General features: G+C 41.7%; 1 protein-coding gene across 5 annotated transcripts; it reads left to right on the plus strand.

The window, feature by feature from the left end:
• The first annotated feature begins 11,802 nt into the window (after positions 1-11,802).
• Positions 11,803-19,864, plus strand: LOC311578822 (uncharacterized protein). 5 transcript variants are annotated; one of them, XM_084748889.1, is made up of 2 exons: positions 11,803-12,302; positions 18,793-19,864. In XM_084748889.1, exons 1-2 carry the CDS (start codon positions 11,847-11,849, stop codon positions 19,381-19,383), a joined length of 1,047 nt encoding a protein of 348 aa, XP_084605015.1. In that variant the 5' UTR covers positions 11,803-11,846; the 3' UTR covers positions 19,384-19,864. The 5 variants fall into 5 exon arrangements, with proteins under 5 accessions (XP_084605015.1, XP_084605011.1, XP_084605012.1 ...); XM_084748885.1 differs by lacking the exon at positions 11,803-12,302 and having other exon boundaries at positions 18,703-19,106; positions 19,137-19,864; XM_084748886.1 differs by lacking the exon at positions 11,803-12,302 and having other exon boundaries at positions 18,703-19,064; positions 19,107-19,864.
• Positions 19,865-24,188: the final 4,324 nt, after the last annotated feature.

Consider the following 24,188-nt stretch of genomic DNA (forward strand, 5'->3'; position numbering starts at 1 on the left):
ATAAAGTCCTCACTCAATTGTCTTCTGAATTGTGTTGTTTTGTTTCTCTTTTACTTGTCATAGTTTGTTGTTTCATGTGAACACCACATCCTAGTCTCAGATTTGGGCAGAGGCAACACACGGGATGTGAACCGTGTCAGATCACACAGCTAAAGATAGTGAGCATCATCCTGAGAGCTGGACGTGATGGCTGTGGGTCTGGTGTGATGATGGGGATGGCTTAAGGAAACACAACACTGGGACTGAGCATCCCATGGCTCTCTCCGCCATCTGCCAATTACTTTTTCTTTTCAAAACTTTTTATCGGTCCTTTTGTGAATTTCACACCATGCACCCCACTCCCATTCGTCTCCCTGTCTTCTTGCACCTGCTCTCCTTCCTTGAAACCTTGAAACCCCAAAGAAAAAGAAATCTCATTGTGAAATCTGTAGTGCGTCACAGTGTGTCTCACGGTATAACCTCTTGCCCACATTTCTTTGCTTGCAAATGTTCGTTGCAACGAGTCATCGGCCTGGTTCAAGGCCTCTGGCTTCTGCTACACTATCAATATTGGAACCTCACTGGGACACCTCTCAGATATCCCGTTGTCACCCTGTGTCATGGAGATCCTATAGTTCGGGACCTGTAGGATTGGCCCCTTCATGTGTTCCGCAGCTCATGGGTGGGGTAGATGTTGGGGTGGGCCAACTCAAAGCCTAAGAGGTATAAGCATTGTTCAGCCCACCAGCTCTCCCGCACTCACACCACTGAGGTGAGCTCTCCAGCCCTGCCCCATCTTGCTCATCCAATGCCACAGCCAGCAAGAGGCAGAGCCAGCTCTACTGCTCTCATTCCCTTGGGGGCTGGCTCATCTGTACCCATGTCATCAAGGTCAGCTCTACTGCGTTACCCAGGTGAGGTGTAGTGGCTTCTCTCCTGAGTCTCCCAGCAGGCAATGGGCTGGCCAACCCCTACAACCAGAGCCAGCTCTACTTTGCTGCTCAAGTGACGAGTTGCACCCGGTGAGGGACAGAGCCGGTTCTCCCACTCTCATGAGTCCTGGCCAGTTCTCCAACCTGCCATAGGTGGTGAGGGATGGGCAGGGGAAAAGAGCATCTCGCTCTCCCTTTCATCCGAACCACTGCATGGCAGGCAAGTTGGAGGACCAGCTGGCTCACCCCCACCCCCACCAGGATCAACTTTACTATGCTGCCCAAGTGAGGGGCAGGGCCAGATCTCAGGCTCTGATGACCTCAAGGCCAACTCTCCCACACTCATACCCTCAGAGCTGACTCACTTGCAACTCCACAACCAGGGGCAGCTCCACTGTGCCTCCTGGACAATGTTCAGGGAGCTCTCCTGACTATTGCAGCTGTCAAGGGGCAGGGGCAGCTCTTCTGCTCTCACACCCTCAGGGCCAGCTTTCCCATAATGCCCAGGAGCGGGATGAAGCAAGTTCTTCCCAGCCCTCAGACATCAACATGGCCCCTGGCAGCAGCCCAGACCAGAGACATCTGCCTGGCCTTTGGTGGTAACAGACTGCTGCTGCTGCAGAGCAACCAACCCAGACATGGTCCTCGGTGGCAGCACAGGCCAGTATCTCCCCATGGTCTTAGGTGGCATCACTGGCTACTCACATGTGGCTGTTCCTCGCTACCCCTGAGTCTCCAGTTTTGCCTTTGTACGTTGTGCATACACCCTTTGCTTCTCTTGCTCTCCCATTTCTCTTACTTGCTCCTCTTAGATGTGACCAGGGTCTCTGGGTTTCTGGAGTTGTCTCAGGAGCAGTCTCAGGAGTACTCTGCCCCACCCGTGCAATGCGGCACTGGGCAGAGGTCATCTCAGGTGTGGTCTGCCTGCCCAGGCCTTCAAGGCCAAACTGCTGGTCATGTGGGGCTCACTCCCTGGCTGGGCCCAATTACCTTTTCTTAACAAAACCTCCCTCAGCTCATCTCAACCCCTTGTAACCACTGAAGAAAAGAGATGGTTTTAGGAGCCTAGAAAGCCATGTAAACCCTTGCCTTAAAAGCCACTGGTGATGACTTTTTAAATATTTTTCAACCACAGTGTGCTGGCTAATATCTCTGGATTTTATTTTATTTTTTCACAGTGTGTGGGGGGGCCGTGGGAGTCAGAGGACAAGTTGGGAGAGTCATTTTTCTCCTACCATATATGTCGTAGGGCTCAAACTCAGGCTTGGAGGCAGGCACCTTTACCTGCCCAGCCAACTCAGGATTTTGATGTGAGAGGATAATCTAGAAAGCATTGGTCTTCTAGAAATGGCATGCTTTCTGTTGCTGTTTTTCTGGTTACCTGTACAAATAGCCATATTGGAGGGGCGTGCATTGATTTATGATGACACTTGTGGAGAGCCACAGATAACAGCGCCCCCTGCCGCTTCTCCGGCATAATGCTCCCCTTATGCGCATGCACAATGCACCTTTGAGCGAGCCCCTTATGCGCATGCCTGAAGGCATAGCGTGAGGTAGTGTGATCCGAACGCACCAACCAAGAGCGACAACGTGGCAGTCTCTGATAGGACCAGGCACACTATAAAGGTTCTGTGGGAGCTTTTCCCGGGGTCACTCTGGTAGTCAAAGTTCCTGAATAAACTGCTGCAAGAAGAGTTCCCGGTGTTGATGTCTTTCCTGCTGGTCGGGGGCGGCATCGACAGACACTGGTAAGAAAAAAAAAGCAAATTTTTTAATATTCTAAATGAAAGGAGTCAGATAATGTTCTGTGAGCTGAAAGTCCTTGACACAGTCTCTATTGCACATATGTACATATTGCACTAATTGACACAAATGTAACCCAAAGAGACTAAAGACTTAACATCAATTAAAATACTTGAAACTCAGCCAAGTGATGGTGGCACACGCCTTAAATTCCAACACTCTGGAGGCAGAGGCAGGTAGATTTCTGAGTTCAAGGCCGGCCTGCTCTATAGAGCCAGGACATCCAGGGCTACACAGAGAAACCCTGTCTCAAAACAAAACAAAACAAACCCAAACAAACAAAGAGTTATATTTTTTTAATTAATAAAAAAATTAAATATATATACATATACATATATACATACATACATACATACATACATACATACATACATACATACATCTCTTTGATCTTGAGGAGGGACAAGACTTTTTTAATCAATTAATTTACTTACTTTATATCCCAACCACAGGTTTCTCTCCCTCCTCTCCTTTCTGTTCTTTCTCCCTGTCCCTATCCACTTCCCCTCCCTTTCTATTCAGAAGAGGGGAGGCTTCCCATAGATGTCAATCAGCCTTAGCATAACAAGTTGCAGTAAGACTCCGGCAAATCTCCTATTGAGGCTGAAGAGGCAGCTAAGTAGAGGGAAAGGGCCCCAAAGGCAGGCAACAGAGTCACCAACAGCCACTGCTCCCACCATTAGGAGTCCCACACGAAGACCAAGCTATGCAGCTGTTGCATGTGTGCAGAGGACCTAGCTCAGTCCCACGCATGCTCCTTGGTTGGAAGTTCAGTCTCTGTGAGCCCCTATGGGCTCAAGTTCCTTGACTGTACAGTTTTTCTTATGGTGACCTTGACTCCTCTGGCTCCCAAAATGAAGACAGTCAAGACTTTATCACCAGGAAAATTGCCATATTTGACTGCTAATGTGCAGAGCTTATGATCATCAGAGACAGTAACAGAAAAACAAAAAACAAGTTATAAAGTAGATGGTGTTTAAGAAACACATAAATAAACATACATGGTAAAAATTATAAAGAAATGGTTAATTTTTTTGTTTTTTGTTTTTGTTTTTGTTTTTGAGACAGGGTTTCTCTGTGTAGCCTTGGCTGTCCTGGACTCACTCTGTAGACCAGGCTGGCCTCGAACTCACAGCGATCTACCTGAAAATGGTCAATCTTAAAAGAACAGGAAAGTGCAAATGGAGACTAAAATGCAGCCTCTTATATCTATTTTAATGGATAAAATGATCTTGTTTCACCTTTGGAAAAATAAAAATTTAAAACTATGGGGTTAATAATCGGTAAAGGCAGAATAAACATCCCTGTGCTCTCTTAAGCCTACGTCCCGCATTGCCGTGATACAATCTTGAAAGAGAGCTGGTAATTCTTGCAGGGTTGCAGGCATCCAAGGAAGCTTGGGGAGGGTACATAAAGCACGAATGAAGTCCTGGGTGAATGTCTATTGTTGGCATGGCCACAGTGATGTCATGAACTCAATGCTTCAGACCCATGGGGAACTGAGAAAGCCCTCCCTGCCACCCAACTCCACAGGTTCCCTCTGTGCTATACAGAAGAAATACAATGAGTCTTTGAGTTGCTATGTGGTTGGCACCTTCCATCAGAGCAAGCACATGTCACTGTATCCTATCTTCACTGTATGTGTCTGTTCTTTCTTCATTCCCTCCCAACCCAGCCAGGTCAAGACCCAAGCAACCCAGAACATGGCACAGTATGTCTTGGGCCCTTGCTCGGCATTACTGAGCATCTTAGGCAGCTCTTAATGAATAATATTTAGTTCATGTAGCCATCCCTTTATCAGTGGCTTCACCATCAATATATTCAACCCACTACAGAGGAACCTTAATTCAGAACATGGCTGCTCTGGCAAGAGATTACATCCAAAGACCTAGATCTGTGTGATCTGGCTGGGTCACAAATATGCCTTTAATCCAGGAGACAGAGGCAAGCAGCTCTGAGTTCAAAGCCAGGCTGGTATAAGACAAGTTTCAGGTAAAGAAAAGGTCCAGGTGTGGTGATACATGCCTTTAATCACAAACAATGAAAGTAAAGTTAGTTTGTAGAAGGAATCACCCATGTTTGAAAGTGATGTTTAATTGAGTGGCAGAAAAGGTGACAAATCAGAGAAATATTTGACAGGATAGGATATGCCCAACTCTCAAGAGAACAGAGAGGTTGACTGAGAGAGAGGAAGCAGTTTTACTGGGACAGTAATAAAGAGACAGGTTACAGAGAAGGAACAAACTACACTCAGATGAATAACAAAGGAGCCAGGAGATGCAAGCAGATTGCTGGAGTTTGTTTGAGGCCAAGAAGAGCAATTCAGGGGCCGAGAGAGAAGCCAGATTGAATAAGTCAGCTAGGAGAGGAGATTGAGTCAGAATAACTGAGTTGGATCAGCCAGCCTAAAGTTCAGTAAGAACAAGAAAGGGTGAATTTATTAAGCAGTAAGTCTCAGAGGCTGAAAACATTCAAGGTCTAGGTTAGAATACAAATGCTAGACACTTCCAGGATTAGGCCTAGGGTAGCAGACAGAGGCAGGAATCCTCCAAGACAACAATTGAAGCAGGCAAATAAAAGTTCCTTTTACAACCCACCCCAGACCAAATTGTTCAGAAAAGCAAATGCAACTATATTGAATATACTATTCTATGAACAATGCAGTGAGACAATTATGCAAATCACCCTTACATTCTGTAAGATATTGGAGCTGCTGAGGTCAACTCAGTAGTAGAGAATTTGCCTAATATGTGTGAAATTCTTGTTTGAGGCCTGGCAATGCAAAAACAAGCAAGCATCCATTCAACCCAATTATTACAAGTAACCCAGAGATAACTCTCATAATATGTGTGGAAGACTGTGCATGTGTTAAATGTAAATATGCTGGTAGTTTGTACAAAAAAAATTGTGCATATGAAGATTTTTTTATATCATTAATGCATCATTAAACCGATTCCAATGGGTATTAAGGGACTACCATGTTTTGAAATGAACTCAGTAAGAATTATCAACTTTCTCCTAGTCAAAGTACACTGAATTTGAGGTAAAGATTGTGAGATGAATCAAAGTTTAAAATTGAGCCAAGCACAACAACAACACCAGTTGACATGCCAACATGGATTGGAGAAATTGCACAATGCCTCACCCTCTACATAAAGAACTATGAGCAGTTAACAGTTGCAGAGAGAAGGATCTTCATCCTTCTCCAGGAACAAGCCCTCTAACATGTCATCCAATCCTAGTGATCAGCCCTAAACACATGTACATGCAAGCAACACTCAATGGAGAAAGCAAGTCACATTTATATATTGTGCATGCATATATGATACTATATTCAATATACTATATATAATTATAATTAATATGTTATATATTATTGTTGCATACATATGTAACATTAATAACAAAAGAGGCTAAAAACATTTAGAGTTAGGAGGCATGGGAGGGACTGGAGAAAGGGTCATACAGTGGCTAGAGGAAAGAAATGGAAGGGGTAAGTGATATAATTACATTATTATTAAAACTTTAAAAAGTAGTTAAGTTGATATTCTATGCACTTTGGGGGCAAAAGAAATGAAATGTAGGCACTGTCAGCAAAACTGGCTTTGCCCAAGGTTGACACTCTCTCTTCAACTCCCTTTTCCTTTTATTGTTGCTACCCCAATTTTCTATCTTCTCAAACAGAGAAAGAGGTGTGAATATTAGTACAGTGGCACAGTCAACAGCAATTATAAATCTATAAAAATAGAACTCTGGTGCCTCATATTCGACCATGTCCCCTGGAGGGGGAGACCTGGTGGCACTCAGAGGAAGGACAGCAGGTTACCAAGAAGAGACTTGATACCCTATGATCATATAGAGGGGGAGGTAATCCCCTCAGGAACAGTCATAGGGGAGGGGAATAAGGGGAAAATGGGAGGGAGGGAAGAATGGGAGGATACAAGGGATGGGATAACCATTGAGATATAACAAGAATAAATTAATAAAAAATTTAAAAAAAAATAAAAATATTGATATCCTTACCAGTTTACTGGAGACCTGCCAAGACAATCCAGAATTTTGAGGAAATGTCTGAGAAAGAAAGAATATTAAGAGGAGTTTCGCAGCTTTTGTGGCCTCTTTCCTCCCCCAGGAGCTTGCTTGAACAGAATTAGTACAGAAGTGGGAGTGAGTCCCACAAGGTTGCTTGCTTGATTGGCAGCAAGGCCAGCACAGAAGACGACTGAGGAAAGGCTGCTTTTCTTCAAGGATTCAAAACAGTCGTGTAAACAAATGACATCAGACTGGACTAGAAATGAACCAATTCCAGGATTTTCATGCTTATCATTGCACTTAAACCAATTCCCCATCAATAAGCACTGAACTCTTTATCATGTCGCAATGGCGAAGCCGTGGAATCACCCTTGGCGCCCATGGGAGAAATGAACGATGGAAGCACGTGTGTACCTCTGCATGCTATTTAGCTGTAAGAAAGAATGATGCCTTTTGTTTGTGTGTAAGCTATGCACGGAAAGACAAATACCGTATCTTTTCCCACATACGTGCAATCTAGATTTCTTCAATAGCTATGGAAGTGGAAAGGGGTTATTTGGAAAGTGAAGGCGGCCATCAGAAAAGGAAAGTGAGAGAAGAAAGGATGTGGGGAGGGCCAAATATGACCAAAGCACACAGCATGCACGTGCTAGAACGCTGTAACTAAACCTATTATTTGTACAATTGATGCAGGTTAATTAATTTTTAAATTAAATGTCAATGCAATGGCATGTCTTACATATAAAGTAGGATAGTATCAGCATGGTTTTGAAACAATCAATATACACAAGAAATAGAAAGCGCTATAGACCCTACGTCCTGGGGAACAGGACTAGCTGCACATCAATAAGAAAGGGACAAGGCAAGGCATAGTATACAAAATGACACCGCTAAGGCATAAAATAAAGACTACTACCCAGAATGTGTAAAGAGCTTTAGAGAGTAAATAAAAAGAAAGATATTTCAGCAGAAACAATTCAGATATGCTCTGCACCTCATGAAAGGGAAATGGAAATGTAACTGTGAACATAGGAAAAATCAGTTCATTGGTTCTCAGGAGAAATAAAACTAAAACTACAATGAGATGTTATGGATTCCACTTAGAGCCGACATAACTCAAATACCAGGTCAGCGCAGGTGACAGAAATTCAGTATAATCAGGTTGCTACTGATCAGAGCTGCAGAACAGCCTTAGAAAATAAACTGCAACTCCAAGCCAGAATATCACAGAACATTTAAGCTTGCAAACCACAAATATCTGTGTTAAGTTATTGTTACATTTTTCCACCAATCAGCATAGGAGTTGGCTCCTGGGCCTGGGAACATGAACTTAGTTTGGTTCTGCCAGCAAGATGGAGAAGATGTCCTTGAGATGGGTGGAATCAGACAACTGTCTCCTTACAACAGAAGCTGTTCAACTACTGAGAAGTCCCCAGCTCCCCTAGGGCCTGGGACATTGAACTTTGCTTTCCCCCTATGAGTAAATAGAGTCTGAAAACAAAATTGCAGTTCATAGAACAAGTTTCTTTTGTTTGTTATCAACAGAGGTAATGCTGTCTCCTGTGCCTATGAGTTCCAGACTCTTCCCCACTTTTTCCTCTAACTGGGTTAATGTCTGTGGTTTTAAGTTGAGGTCTTTAATCCACTTGGACTTGAGTTTTGTGCTGAACAGAACACCAACAGCCCAGGCCTTAACATCAACAATTAATAAATGGGACCTCATGAGGCTGAGAAGCTTCTGTAAGGCTGGTGACACTGTCAAGAGAACAAAGCGACAGCCTACAGACTGGGAAAAGATCATCACCGACTCTTCATCTGACAAAGGTCTAATATCCAAAATATATAAAGAACTTAAGAAATTAAACACCACCAAACCAAATAACCCAATAGAGAAATGGGGCGCAGAGCTAAACAGAGAATTCTCAACAGAGGAATATCAAATGGCTGAGAAACACTTAAAGAAATGCTCGACCTCCTTAGTCATCAGAGAAATGCAAATCAAAACGACACTGAGATTCCATCTTACACCCATCAGAATGGCTAAGATCAATAACTCAACTGACACCTCATGCTGGCGAGGGTGTGGAGAAAGAGGAACACTCCTGCATTGCTGGTGGGAATGCAAACTAGTACAACCACTTTGGAAAGCTATCTGGTGCTTTCTCAGAAAAATGGGAATAGGGCTTCCTCAAGACCCAGCTATTCCACTCCTTGGAATATACCCAGAGGATGTACTACCACACAACAGGGACATATGCTCAACCATGTTCATAGCTGCCTTATTCATAATAGCCAGAACTTGGAAACAACCTACGTGTCCCTCAACAGAAGAATGGATAAAGAAACTGTGGTACATTTACACTATGGAATACTACTCAGCTATTAAAAACAAGGAATTTCCAAAATTTGTGGACAAATGGATTGAACTAGAAATTGTCATAATGAGTGAGTTCACACAGAAGCAAAAAGAGCTAAATGGTATATACTCACTTATATCGAGACACTAGCCCAAGGTGTACGTCCCCATGAAAAACTGTACCTACCAGAATAATGGGTAAGAGGGGAGGACATCCTATTGAATCTTTAGGTGTGAGAAGCCTGGGAGAAAGAGGAAATGGAAGGATCCAGTGGGTCCTGGAAAACTACAGGCGAGTCTGGGCCCTGGGGTCCTCCGCAAACTGTGGCAACAGCCAAGGAAAAAATAGGCAGTAAAAACCTTGAACCCCTACCCGGACTAGCCGATGGACATTCTCCACTGTTGAGTGGAGAAGAAGATCTAACTCTCACACAAACTCTGGTGCCCCATATTTGATCATGTCCCTTGGATGGAGATGCCTGGTGGCACTCAGAGGAAAGATAATAGGTCACCAAGGAGAGACTTGATACCGTATGAGCATATTCAGGGGGAGGAGATCCCCCTCAGACACAGACATAGGGGAGGGGAGTAGGGGGGGGAAGTGGGAGGAAGGGAGGGATGGGAGGATACATGGGATGGGCTAACAACTGAGATGTAATATGTATAAATTAATAAAAATGTATTAAAAAAAAAAAAAAAAAAAAAAAAAAAAAACAGAGGTAATGCTAACTAGATGGATGGTCAAAATGGAAAGAAAATAGAGATAAAATACCAAGTATAAATGAGATATAAGGCCATTGGAACAATTACTTGCACAGACTACTTTATCTTTAAAGATATATTTCTTCTGGGGGAATTTCATGAACAAATACATTGAAACATGGTCATGCCCATCTCCTGATTTACCTACTCCAACTTTCCCCAACTTGGAATCCTTCCATCCTCAGGTCATTTCATCTGTCTGTCACTCTGTCTGTCTGTCTGTCTGTCTATTTGTCTATCTGTCTGTATGTATGCATGTGTTTTTGATAACCCACTAGGACCAGTTAGAGCTTACCATATATGCATGGGTTTGCAGCCATCCACTGGGACATGGGAAATCTACCAGGTGGCTGTACACTCAAATCTAGTGGTCCCACCCTGCTCAACCAGCAGCTATCAACTGCCAGATGGGTTCCTAAGTCCCCTCCCAACATGGGAAGGAATTCTGGCTGTTCTGATGGTGGGCAGGTCAGGTGCAGTTGGCTACAGTCGGCATGAGTGTTTATAGCCACATCAAGTTCAGAAGTTTGCGTTTCACAGCCTTCCTCCCCATCCTTCAGTTCCTTTCCACTTCCTCTCCTGCTATATTCCTTAATCCCTGGTGATGGAGTGAGGGTGTTACAAATAAGCCCTGGAGGTCAATATTGTAACTTTTAAAAAAGCACATTCACAATGACCTACTAACGTTGTCTAGGCATGTAGTTTATAGTCCAGAAACTTCACTCTAGAAATATATGGAAAAAAAATATTCACTAGAAGATATGGACAAATATATCCATGAGAAGATGATGCACGCTGGTTTAAATGACGGAAATATGTCCGTCAGCATTGAGACACACTAATAAAGCTTGATCTCACCATGCAGTGATATGAACAGAAATGAATAAATGATCACTGTACACAATGGAGTCTATAAGTCTCACAAACAAATTGGAGAAAATGAAAAAATACAAGCTACATGATTTTACTTTTAATAAAGATCAGAAATTGACAAACTCTGACTCACAAGTTGCCTCAGGGAGAGGGGCAGAGATAACACCATTATGACAGCAGCCAGGCATTGCCACGCTCTCCTGATGTAAATGATGAGCACTTTCCACCCCCATCATACTCGGTCAAGCCACGTGTAGAAGGACAAGTATTTTCCTGAAAACGCATTATGATTCAATTTCTTTTAAATAGAGGTGTATGATTTCATCTTACAGAATAGAATTTCCTCCCTTTATGAAAACAATGTGCTGAGCAGGGTGTCTGACTTGAGCTTATTGGTCCGGCCAATGGGAATAAGTGGAAATTGAGAGGGAGGAAAGAATGGGAGGATACAAGGGATGGGATAACCATTGAGATGTAACAAGAATAAATTAACTAAAAAAAAAAAAGATTTAAAAAAGAAAAGAAAAAGAAAAAGAAAAGAAGGCAGATCTAAATGTTTGATGATTTCTAGATCCTTCTGTCACTTTACTGGCTCTGTTGATCGACGCTTGAGTTTATTTGCATATGAAAAAGACAGGGCATACAGCTGACTTAACACAGAAAATATTCACTGCCTGTTGAAGTATGGATTAAGCAGGGTTTGCTAAGCAACAGGCTTAGACCCAGACGTGGATTCGATTTGACCCTATGAGCATATCAGTATGATAGCCTTTCCCTAATCAGCATTAAGCCACAGGTACAAGATGAAGGGAAAAAATAGACCACTTCCTATGGCCACAAAGGTCATCATATAACCCCAGCCAGAGCAGAAACAATGCTGATGAGTCCCTACACACACTCTCCACAATTAGCTATTTAAAGAAACTTATCCAAGATTTGTAATACATTGAACAACTTCCTCAAGAGTATTTTCACATGACCATTGGAAACAAACAACAAGGAAAAGCTATGCCCTGCTATGTCCAGGGTATAAAAGCCCCAGGTCTGAGAAACAGCTGTCAGAATCCCAGAAACACCTGTAACAGAACCCTCCCTCCACATCCAACACCATGACCAACTCCTGCTGCTCCCCTTGCTGCCAGCCTACCTGCTGCAGGACCACCTGCTGCAGGACCACCTGCTGGAGACCAAGCTGTGTGACCAGCTGCTGCCAGCCCTGCTGCCAGCCCAGCTGCTGTGGCTCCAGCTGCTGCCAGCCTTGCTGTCAACCCACCTGCTGTAGGACCTGCTTCCAACCAAGCTGTGTGAGCAGCTGCTGCAGCACACCCTGCTGCCAGCCCAGCTGCTGTGTGTCCAGCTGCTGCCAGCCTTGCTGCCAGCCCAGGTGTTGTGAGTCCAGCTGCTGCCAGCCCAGGTGCTGTATCTCCAGCTGCTGCCAGCCCTGCTGCCAGCCCAGGTGCTGTGAGTCCAGCTGCTGCCAGCCCAGGTGCTGTATCTCCAGCTGTTGCCAGCCCTGCTGCCAGCCCAGGTGTTGTGAGTCCAGCTGCTGCAAGCCCTGCTGCCAGCCCTTCTGCCTCAACCTGTGCTGCCAGCCGGCCTGCTCTGGACCTGTCACCTGCACCAGGACTTGCTACCAGCCCACAAGTGTCTGTGTGCCTGGATGCCTCTCCCAAGGCTGTGGGTCCAGCTGCTGTGGCTGTTGATCAACTTAACACAGGCCCACGAACAACACACCTGCAAGATAGCCACAGGACATCACACTTACCATCACTCTTTGCTAATAATATGCACTTAAAAGCATGTGCATCTCATAAAACTCCCACTCACTTTCTTGTTAACAGATTTGTAACTTGATCACTGCATGCCATCACATCCACTTTGATATCCTTTTTATCCATCTGACTGCTTTTAAACATCAACTGATCTTGACCTGTGTTTGTGATCTCAGCCTTTACAAAGAGATAATTGCCCTTATAGCTTAAGAAATTAAAAGCGAGAAAAGCAACTCATGATATCTAATTAGAACCTCACAATGAAAAAATATGATTATATGATTTTATGATTCATCTTGTAAAAACCCCACCTTGTCCATTAGTTTTTCTAATAAAGTCTTGAATATATTATACTTTGTTTTGATTTTTATTGTTTTTGTTCTTCAAATTATGTTATATCATCTAAGTTGGAAACAGTTCCAAAGTTGGTATGCTGGTAGAATTTCATCATGTGTCCACAGTACATAAAAAGAACAACGTGATGAAAGATAGACCTATTTGTACTCATGGTTTCAATACAGGTTTGGTTGGCCGCTGGTATCTGGATAAAAAGCAAAGTGGGCAGAGCAGTTGAGAAGTTGTTTTTCCCACACAGACAGGAAGCCAGAGCCAGAAAGTATGAGGAGCCTCATATAACCTTCAAAGGCAAAGGCGCAGTTACCAACTTCCTCCACCCAGATTTCCCTGCTCCAGTTTACTGAACGTATTAAACAGTGCCATCATCTGAGGACCAAGCATGGAGGGCATGCCCATGGACGGCATTTTTATACTCAAGCAGTAACACCTGAGAAAACCCAACACAAGCTAAGTGACTAGTGTTATGGCAGGCTAGTTAGGGATAGACAGGATCAAATCAAGAGCCCAGGTAGTGAGATTTTGAGGTCAGGGAGTCAGAGGTGCAGTGTTAGCATAAGGAATCCTAACACTGCAAGCTGGACACTGGGAAGATGTATACTTTGCCTTCTTCTCTGGCAACATCATCACTTCCTCTCATTTTTGGTTCACCTTCATTAACAGAGCTCTTCCCGATCCATTACTCATGTCTTGATCACCACCACCCACACTTTAAGACCTGCAGTGTTTTTAAGACCCACTAAATGATGTGAGCTCCAGTCAGGCAAATGGTGAACATCTTTAAATTCATATAATGACAAAAGTGTTCCCGCCTCTGTCTTGAGACTTTGATGTGAATAGTTGCCCTACTAAAAGTTTGTTAATGTCATAGAAATGACCTTGCTTTTCTGGTCCTTATTCTTATATGGCTATGTGTATCACTGGAAAAATTAGAAAATATTTCACTCACACTCACACTTGCAGAAATAATTGCTTCCAGGTTGTACTGGGTTAAGGAAATGTAAGAGTGACAAATACCAAGATTGACGACAACAAATTAATGATGCTACCATCACTTTGATCCTCCATGGTCTTTGAACCAGTAAAGGGATCAAAAATATACCTGAACTATTGGAGAGGAAAAATAGTCAACTGAGAAAAATGAAACCTTTGGTTCTGAGGTCAGTGAGGTTGTGAGAGGGGAGGAGACAACAGGAGGAGGAGGCTCTAGGAGCAGTGGTAGCTATGAGCATGGAGCTGAAAGAGAAAACAACAGGCTTTCTGGGAGAAAGAAAAAGTGGAGAACTTAGTAATCTGTTGGCTGATGCTGCTATAGAAATGTGGGAACAAAGAAAATAAATATCTATCTTAGTGGGAAGAGATGCCACAGGCACACGGTCTTATCAGACACATGTTAAGACTCTTGATAGAAATGTGTGTGTGTGTGTGTATGTGAGAGAGAGAGAGAGAGAGAGAGAGAGAGAGAGAGAGAGAGAGAGAGAGAGAACTACCCAGAAACTTATTTTTATTTTATTTCTTTTCATGTAAAAAGAAGAGGGAAGTCAAGATCTGAGCATTGAGTGGTCTTTAATATGAACACTTTGCAGAAGATCCTATCAGTAGGATCAGTAAACTTGACTCCAAGAGTAGTGAATCAGCCCAGACACGTTTTAGATGAACACAGGCACCACAGAAACCTGAGCATGTCTAGAATTGGGTCTTGAATTTGAGGGACCAACCCCTTCCTCCTGACACCATAATGTCATTTGGTGTAATGATGGTGATTACATTATTAATTTCATTTACAGACCATTCTTTATGTTGTAAAATTACTATGTTGTTTAATTCTTAATTTTTTAGAAAAAATCATTAAACAGAACCAAATGAAATTGAATAATAAAATTATTATAAAAAAGACACAATATAAAAAATTAATGACTTGGAATACATACTAAATTGGAAGGTTTTATAATGGAAATTAAAACATTTGAGAAATTTAATGATAATGAAGACACAAGATGACAGAAGTTAGAGGATTTGTTAAAAAGACATTTTGAACGAAACCAGTAGTCTTTAGTTATTTATGCTACAAAGAAATCTTTAAAGATATTGAATGTAGTATTCTGGTTTAAAAGTTGGAGAATGAGAGCTAGAGAGATGGCTCAGAGGTTAAGAGCACTGCCTGCTCTTCCAGAGGTCCTGAGTTCAAATCCCAGCAACCACATGGTGGCTCACAACCATCTATAATGAGATCTGGTTGCTTCCTCTGGTGTGCAGATGTGCATACAGGCAGAACACTGTATAAATAGTAAATAAATCTCTTTTTTTTTTAAGTTGAAGAGTGAAACCAGATTAAGAAAAGCAATTATACAGAGTTGCATGTAAATTCAAATTACGGAACTAAGTGATGAACTTAAGTGGAGAGTGGGATATTACGTTCTCACACACTCTGGTGCCACACCTCTGACCATGTCCCCTGGATGGGGAGACCTGATGGCACTCAGAGGAAGGACAGCAGGTTACCAAGAAGAGACTTGATACCCTATGATCATATAGAGGGGGAGGTAATCCCCCTCAGGATCTGTCATAGGGGAGGGGAATAAGGGGAAAATGGGAGGGAGGGAAGAATGGGAGGATACAAGGGACGGGATAACCATTGAGATGTAACAAGAATAAATTAATAATAAAAAAAAATAAATAAATAAAAATAAAATTTAATTTCAAATAATAACAAACATTAAAAAGAAAAAAAAAATGAAGAAAGTCAACAAAATCAAAGTCTGCATTTTTAAATGAACTAAAGGAAATATACTTCAGATAATATTGGTCTGAGGAAGAACCTTTTGGGTAAGACTGTGACTGAAAGAAAACTGTCAATTCTATTTACAGCTTTTCAGACAATGGTCAATAAGCAAATCTCAAACTATGAAAGCAGATCCCTATCATCCCTCACTTACGAAAATATAACATATTAATTAAAGATAAAATTAACACAAAATTATATTTGAGACTGAAGAGGTGAATCATGGGTTTAAAACATTGGGTACTCTTCTGCAGAACCAAAAATACCCAGTCTATTCCCAGGGGACCCAATGCCTTCTTCGGGCCTTCACAGTCACTACATGTAAATGGTGCAAAGACCTGCATGCAGGAAAAAGACCCATATACACAAACAGAGAATGAATTAAAGTTCAGGAATATTCTTAAACCTAGAACCTAGAAGAAGTTAGGGAGATGAGTCTTCTAAATGGTGAAATGGGGAAAGGGCACCTGTGGTGAAGTGACCAGCTGTCTCTGAGGATGAGCTGTGCCAGGTGTGATTATTTTAGCATGGATAAGAGGGTAACAGCAAAACCATGGAATCAGCCTAGGCGCTGATGAAGCAGAAAATGACTGTGGACACCGTGATGAGTGTTATTATTCAACCCTACAGGAGAATTAAAGTATTTCATCTGCAGGAAAATGGACAGACCTGGAGATTATAATGTTAAGTGAAATGGTGAAGAAAATCAAATACCGCATGTCTTCTCCCAGATGCAGAACTAGATTACTTTGTGGTATGAAGCAAGGACAGGGAGTTTTCCTGAGGCAGGGGACCACTGTGATGAGGGAGAATGAACAAAAAAGTGTTATGGGGAAGTGAACGTGATCAGGTCCTTTATATACATATATGAAAATATGGTAATTTTAAGTATTTTAAAGTATTTGGGTAAATAAAAATTCAGAGTAAGTTGTAAAAGAATGGCATCTTTGGATCGAATAGAAGATGGTATCTACCTAGTCTTAGGATGGCCAGTGTCCTCAATAAGAAACAGAAAGGTCGATAAATGCCCCAGAAAAGGTTGCATGACCAGACAGAACTAAAGACTGACAGAAGACAAGCATCAGCTCAGGAAAGGTCAGCGATGAAGTGAACAAAGGCTACTACCTAGGATATTTAAAGAACTCCAATGAAGAATTTTTAAAAGACAAATAAGCAGAAACAAACTTAAGACATGAGAAACACAAAGATCTAAAGAACATATGTAAATTAAACTCATCCATAGTCAGAAATTCAAATAAAAATTATAATGAGATGTTCTACCTATATAGATAACATAAACTCTGCAAACCCCAGAGTGAAAACACCAGGTATTAAAGCATAAAGAACTGAGTGGTTCAGTGAGATGGGTAAGTGACTGACAGCTTGAATCCCATCCCTGGAACACACTGTGTGGTAGGGAAAACATTCAGGCAAAGTGTTCTCTGACCTCTGCATGATACACACATGTGCCTGGAGACACACACATACACATAGATAGATAGGTAGATAGATAGATAGATACATACATACATACATACATACATACATACATACGTATATAGATACATAGGTATATAGATACATAGGTAGATAGATGTAAGCCACAGAGCAATAAGAATAATAAGTTATGGGTAGGTATCTGCTAATGCTGACTTTATGCAAAATTTGTAACTCAGAATCATCACCTTAAGAATATTAATATATTTACAGGATTGTGTGCTCAAGTAGACCAAGGTCTGGACAAAAATATTCATGACAGCATGAATAACAAAACTTCCTAATCATAAAAATTTTCTATCAATAACACAATAATTAATATGTCAAAATATCACACAATAGGCACTGGATAGATTGCTCAGCAGCTAAGAGCACTAGCCGCTCTCCCAGAAGACACAGGCTTAATTCCCAGCAAGCTCACAGAGGCTTTACACCTGCCTGTCACTTCAGCCCAAAGGCTGGTGTCTTCTTGAGTGTTCTCTGGCCACTGCACATTTGGTGCATGTACATAGATGAAGAAATAGATGAACACAATTAAAAATAAATATGTTTTTTAAATTATGCAAAGCAATAATCAATTGTATAAAAAGGAACAAACAAGTACCATATTCAATAGTAAGTTACTCTAGCAAACATAATTAGGGGTGACGAAAAAACAAGCAAAATAAATACTAAGACATTTCAATTTGGATAAAATTTTATAATTGTCAAAACTATGCTATGATGAGTCATCAGACTATTTGGCTTATAGGGAAGGAACAATAATGATGAGGAAAAACAGCTACTTTAGAGTAGATACTCTACTAATGTTTACTGACATGAATGATAGCTTTGTCATATTAGCCTGAGATATGCATTTAAAAACATACATTTTTCTGGAAGCATGACATGATTCTATTTCATCTTACAAATGGTATCTATGGGGTCATAGGATTTTCCTATTTGGTGAAGACTATACCTAGGTCAGGATGTCCTACAGAAGATTGTAGATTCTTCTGCAAAGTAGGGTTAGGATATAAATTGTTGATGCCTTGTGAACTCCCATGTTCATCTCCCACTAGTCTCAAGCTTTGGTCCTGATTCATATGCTCAAAGGACACATGCTTTCTTTGACACAGCCAGTGTGATGGTGACTGTCTTCGTTGTAAATAAACATGTCTATTATAGTCTGGAATAAGCAGGCAGTTCTGATGAACAGGCTTGGGCCCAGGTAAGACTGAATTCGTCACTGTGAACACATCAACATCACAGTTCTTCCCGCAAGCACTTCCCAGACTGTACCAGGAAAATATACAAACTGACGACCAGCTCCTTCCATGCCCACAGAGCCATCACAGGACCAGAAAATAATCAAAGCAGGAATGGTGGTAATGATTCCAAAAATACCCTCAATGAACTATCCACAATTAATTGCTTGTAGGTAATTTCCAAAGGACTTGTAATACTTAAGGAGCAACTTCCTACTGGGAGAATCTCCTCTTGAAAATCAGAAAACCAACAATAAGGAAAAGTCCTGCTCATTGGTCCCTTCAAGGGATGTCCAGGGTATAAAAGCCCAAGGACTGAAACAGCTGTCAGAATCTCAGAAACTCCTGTCAACAGAACCCTCCTTCCACATCCAACACCATGACCAACTCCTGTTGCTGCCAGCCTACCTGCTGCAGGACCACCTGCTGCAGGACCACCTGCTGGAGACCAAGCTGTGTGACCAGCTGCTGCCAGCCCTGCTGCCAGCCCAGCTGCTGTGGCTCCAGCTGCTGCCAGCCTTGCTGTCAAACCACCTGCTGTAGGACCTGCTTCCAACCAAGCTGTGTGAGCAGCTGCTGCAGCACACCCTGCTGCCAGCCCAGCTGCTGTGTGTCCAGCTGCTGCCAGCCTTGCTGCCAGCCCAGGTGTTGTGAGTCCAGCTGCTGCCAGCCCAGGTGCTGTGTATCTAGCTGCTGTCAGCCCTGCTGCCAGCCCAGGTGTTGTGAGTCCAGTTGCTGCCAGCCCAGGTGCTGTGAGTCCAGCTGCTGCCAGCCCAGGTGCTGTATCTCCAGCTGTTGCCAGCCCTGCTGCCAGCCCAGGTGTTGTGAGTCCAGCTGCTGCAAGCCCTGCTGCCAGCCCTTCTGCCTCAACCTGTGCTGCCAGCCAGCCTGCTCTGGACCTGTCACCTGCACCAGGACTTGCTACCAGCCCACAAGTGTCTGTGTGCCTGGATGCCTCTCCCAAGGCTGTGGGTCCAGCTGCTGTGGCTGTTGATCAACTTAACACAGGCCCACGAACAACACACCTGCAAGATAGCCACAGGACATCACACTTGCCATCACTCTTTGCTAATAATATGCACTTAAAAGCATGTGCATCTCATAGAACTCCCACCCACTTTCTTGTTAACAGATTTGTAACTTGATCACTGCATGCCATCACATCCACTTTGATATCCTTTTTATCCATCTGACTGCTTTTAAACATCAACTGATCTTGACCTGAGTTTGTGATCTCAGCCTTTACAAAGAGATAATTGCCCTTATAGCTTAAGAAATTAAAAGTGAGAAAAGCAACTCATAGTTATCTAATTAGACCCTCACAATGAAAAAATATCTTTCATTATATTCCAAAAGTACTTATACGATTTTATGATTCATCTTGTAACTTCTTTGTGATTGCTTCATATTGTCTTCTTAGCTTAAAAAAACCTACCTTGTCCATTAGTTTTTCTAATAAAGTCTTGAATATATTATGCTGTGTTTTGATTTTTATTATTTTGTTCTTCAAATTATGTTATATCATCTAAGTTGGAAACAGTTCCAAAGTTGGTATGCAGGTAGACTTTCATCATGTGTCCATAGTACATAAAAGAACAACATGATGAAAGATAGACCTATTTGTGTTCATGGTTTCAGTACAGGTTTGTTTGGCTTCCACTACTTGGGTAAAACAGCAAGGTGGCCAAAATAGTTGAGAAACTGTTTCTCCCACACAAGCAGGAAGCCAGAACCAGAAAGTATGAAGGATCTCATATAACCTTAAAAGGCAAAGGCCCAGTTACCCACTTCCTCCACCCAGGTTCCACCTGCTCCAGTTTACTGAACGTAGGAAACAGTGCCATCATCTGAGGACCAAGCACTCAGTGTGTGAACCCATGAAGGGCATTTTATATTCAAGCAGTAACACTTGAGCAAACCCAAGACAAGCTGTAGGCTCAATTTTCTTAACAACTATATTGTATTATGAATTTATTAAATGAGCCTACCTCCCTTACAGCCCAACTAACCCAAACTATAGGAAAAGGAGATTAAAGAACACAATAATGAAACTGTAAGGATATTAGTTCCGAGGAACGACTCTCCACGCCTAGTCAGCAGGACCTCAGCAAACCAGCAATCCCACCAAAGTTGCTGCTGGAACCTGGAGCAACCAGAACCTGAAGCCTCAGCTGGAGTCCAAAGCCTTGAAGCTTTCCCTGGCGCAGTTCTCTCTGGGAGCTTCTTGAAGTGCGGGGATGAACAGCCGAAACATTCCCAAGTCTTCTCTTTCTTTTACACACACACACACACACACACACACACACACACACACACACACACACACACACACTCCTCTCAGAGTCTCTTAGAGGATGTTTTCAACCTAGTACATCCAAGCTCCCCGCTGTAGTGGTTTGACTTCTAAAGAGATAAACATCCCGCTCTCTCACTAGTCTGTTCCCCATCCCACACTTGGGATCAACACAAAAACATATTTATCTCTCCTACACAAGTTAAGTGACATATGTTATAGCAGGCAATTAGGGATAGACAGGATCAAACCAAGGGCCCAGGTAGTGAAATTTTGAGGTCAGGTAGTCACGGGTTCAGTTTTAGCATCAGGAACCCTAACATTGCAAGCTGAACACTGGGAAGATGTATACTTTACCTTCTTCCCTGGCAACATCATTCCTTCCTCTCATCTTTGGTTCACCTTCATTAACAGAGCTCTTTCCTATCCATTACTCATGTCTTGATCACCACCACCCACACTTTAAGATTTTCAGGGTTTTTAAGATCCCCCCTAAATGATGTGAGCTCAAGTCAGGCAAATGGTCAACGCATTTAAATGCATATGATAATCCAAGTGTTCCCGCCTCTGTCTTGAGACTTTGACTTTGATGTGAATAGCCACCATAGTAAAAGTTTGTTGATGTCATAGAAATGACCTTACTTTTCTGGACATTATTCTTATGTGGCCATGTGTATCACTGAGACAGAATGTCACTCACACTCACACAGAGATAATTGCTTCCAGGTCATACTGCATTAAGGAAATATAAGGGTGACAAATCCCAAGATTGGACACAAAAATTAGTGTTGCTACCAGCCTTTGATTCTCCATGGTCTATGAACCAGTTAAGGGGTTAAAAATATATCTGAACTATGGGAGGGAAAGAACAGTCAACTGGGAAAAATGAAACCTTTGGTTCTGAGGTCAGTGAGGTTGTGAGGGGAGGAGACAACAGGAGGAGGAGGCTCTAGGAGCAGTGGTAGCTATGAGCATGGAGCTGAAAGAGAAAACAACAGACATTCTGGGAGAAAGAACAAATAATCCGGAATTTAATTATCTGTTGGCTGATTCTCCTACAGGAAGGTGGAAATAATAAAAAGAAATATCTACCTTCGTGGGAAGAGATGCCATAAGACACAGGATCTTCTCAGACACGTGCCAAAGATTCCCCTGTAGACTCTTGCTAAAAATGTGTGTGTATAAGAGAGAGAGAGAGAGAGAGAGAGAGAGAGAGAGAGAGAGAGAGAGAGAGAGAAGATCTTAGCCCAGAAATTTATTTTTATTTTATTTCATTTTATGTAAAAAGAAGAGGAAGTCAAGGTCTGAGCATTGAGTGGTCTTTGATATGATCATTTTGCAGGTGATCCTACCAGTAGGACCAGTAGACTTGACTCCAAGAGTAGTGAATCAGCCCAGACACATTTTAGACCAACATCAACCAACATTCATTTGATATTCTCCTTCATCCAAGACTCAAACTTAACTTTAATTTGTTTTCCATTCCTCCTGAATCAATTTATAGTAAACTATGTAACCATTCAATGTACTGACTTTCTGTAACTCTCCCTTTAACAGACAGTGTAGATATTGAACACTTATGTTTTGCCTACATTTATCAATACAGAAGTAGCTATCTCTAGGACAGCATAGACAGCTTAATTTTATGAACAATAACAGAGGCATTTGAAAGGTCATTATAGGAAATCATTAGAGTTGAGGCATAAGAGGATTCGAAATTTGTGTTCAATTTCTGTTACCCTTGCAATGAACCACTAGTTCAGAGGCTTAAACAGTACAAAAGTATTATCTTCTAGTTCCAGAGGTCAGAGGTCAAAATTCAGTATTATTGAGCTTGAATCCAAGTGTGGGTATTGCTATATTCCTCCTGTAAGCAAAGGTTGGTGTTTTCAATCTTGCAGCGCTGCCCATAATCCTTGCACCATGACTTATATTATTTTTGCCCATGTTTTCCACCTCCATCTTCCTTTCTCAGGAGCTAGGGTTTACATTGAACACTTAAAAATAGTCCATCACAACTTCTCCCTCTGGAGATTCTTAATCACAGCTACAAAATCCCTTCTCCATCTTGCATAGATTAGGATCTGCCCATCTCTCAAGGACCATTATTCCTCTCACAAGAACAATGGTATGTTCAGGAGTAACATACTCACAGTGGGGAGAAACTAAAAATAAAATGGTATAATTTGCTTATTTCTACCAAAATGACATATGTCAAAATATTCCCAGACAAATGAAGACTATTTAGAAGTTACAGACATTAGAACATAATATTTACAAGGCTATAGAGGTTCATTATCCTTGTTTACTTATTCACCATCCTTTCATGACTCAGAACTAGTTAGTGGAATGCTTGAAAAGTTGATTGACAGCTCTCACATCCCTGCTAACCCCCTAGAACCTGTGGAAGTCTCAAAGTCAGAGTCCGATAAGTCTCTCACACCTCACACAGGCACCACAGAAACCTGAGCATTTCTAGAATTGGGTTTTGGATTTGAGGGACCACCCCCTTCCTCCTGACACCATAATGTCATTTGGTGTAATGATGGTGATTACATTATTAATTTCATTTACAGACCATTCTTTTTGTCATAAAATTACCATGTTGTTTAATTCTTAATTTCTTAGAAAAAAATCATTAAACAGAACCAAATGAAATTGAATATAAATTATTATAGACAAGACTCAATGTATGAAAAGCTACCGACTTGAAATACATACCAAATTGGAAAGTTTGATAATAGAAATTAAAATATTTGAGGACTTAATGATAATGAAGACACTAGATGTCATAACTTAGAGGAATTTTTAAAGACATTTTGAAGGAAACCAGTAGTCTTTAATTATTTATGCTAAAGAAATCTTTAAAGATACTGAATGTAGTATTCCAGTTTAAAAGTTGGAGAATGAAAGCTAGAGAGATGGCTCAGAGGTTAAGAGCAGTGTCTGCTCTTCCAGAGGTCCTGAATTCAATTCTCAACAACCACATGGTGGCTCACAACCATCTATAATGAGATCTGGTGGCCTACTCTGGTGTGCAGATGTGCATACATGCAGAACACTGTATAAATATAAATAAATAAATAAATCTTTTTTTAAGTTGGAGAGTGAAACCAGATTAAGAGAAGCAGTTAGAGCTGTATGTGAATTTAAATTAAGGAACTAAGTGATGAACTTAAAATGAAGGAAATCAACAAAATCAAAGTCTGTGCATTTTTAAATGAATTAAAGGAAATATACTTCAGATAATATTGGTCTGAGGAAGAACCTTTTGGGTAAGACTGTGACTGAAAGAAAACTGTCAATTCTGTTTATAGCTTTTCAGACAATATTCCATAGGCAAATCTCAAACTATGAAAGCAGATCCCTATCATCCTTCACCTACAAAAATATAATATATTAATTAAAGATAAAATTAACACAAAATTATATTCGAGACTGAAGAGGTGAATCATGGGTTTAAAACATTGGGTACTCTTCTGCAGAACCAAAAATACCCAGTCTAT

This window comes from Acomys minous (genome assembly GCF_964271855.1).
Source record: "Acomys minous genome assembly, chromosome: 12".
NCBI lineage: Eukaryota > Metazoa > Chordata > Mammalia > Rodentia > Muridae > Acomys > Acomys minous.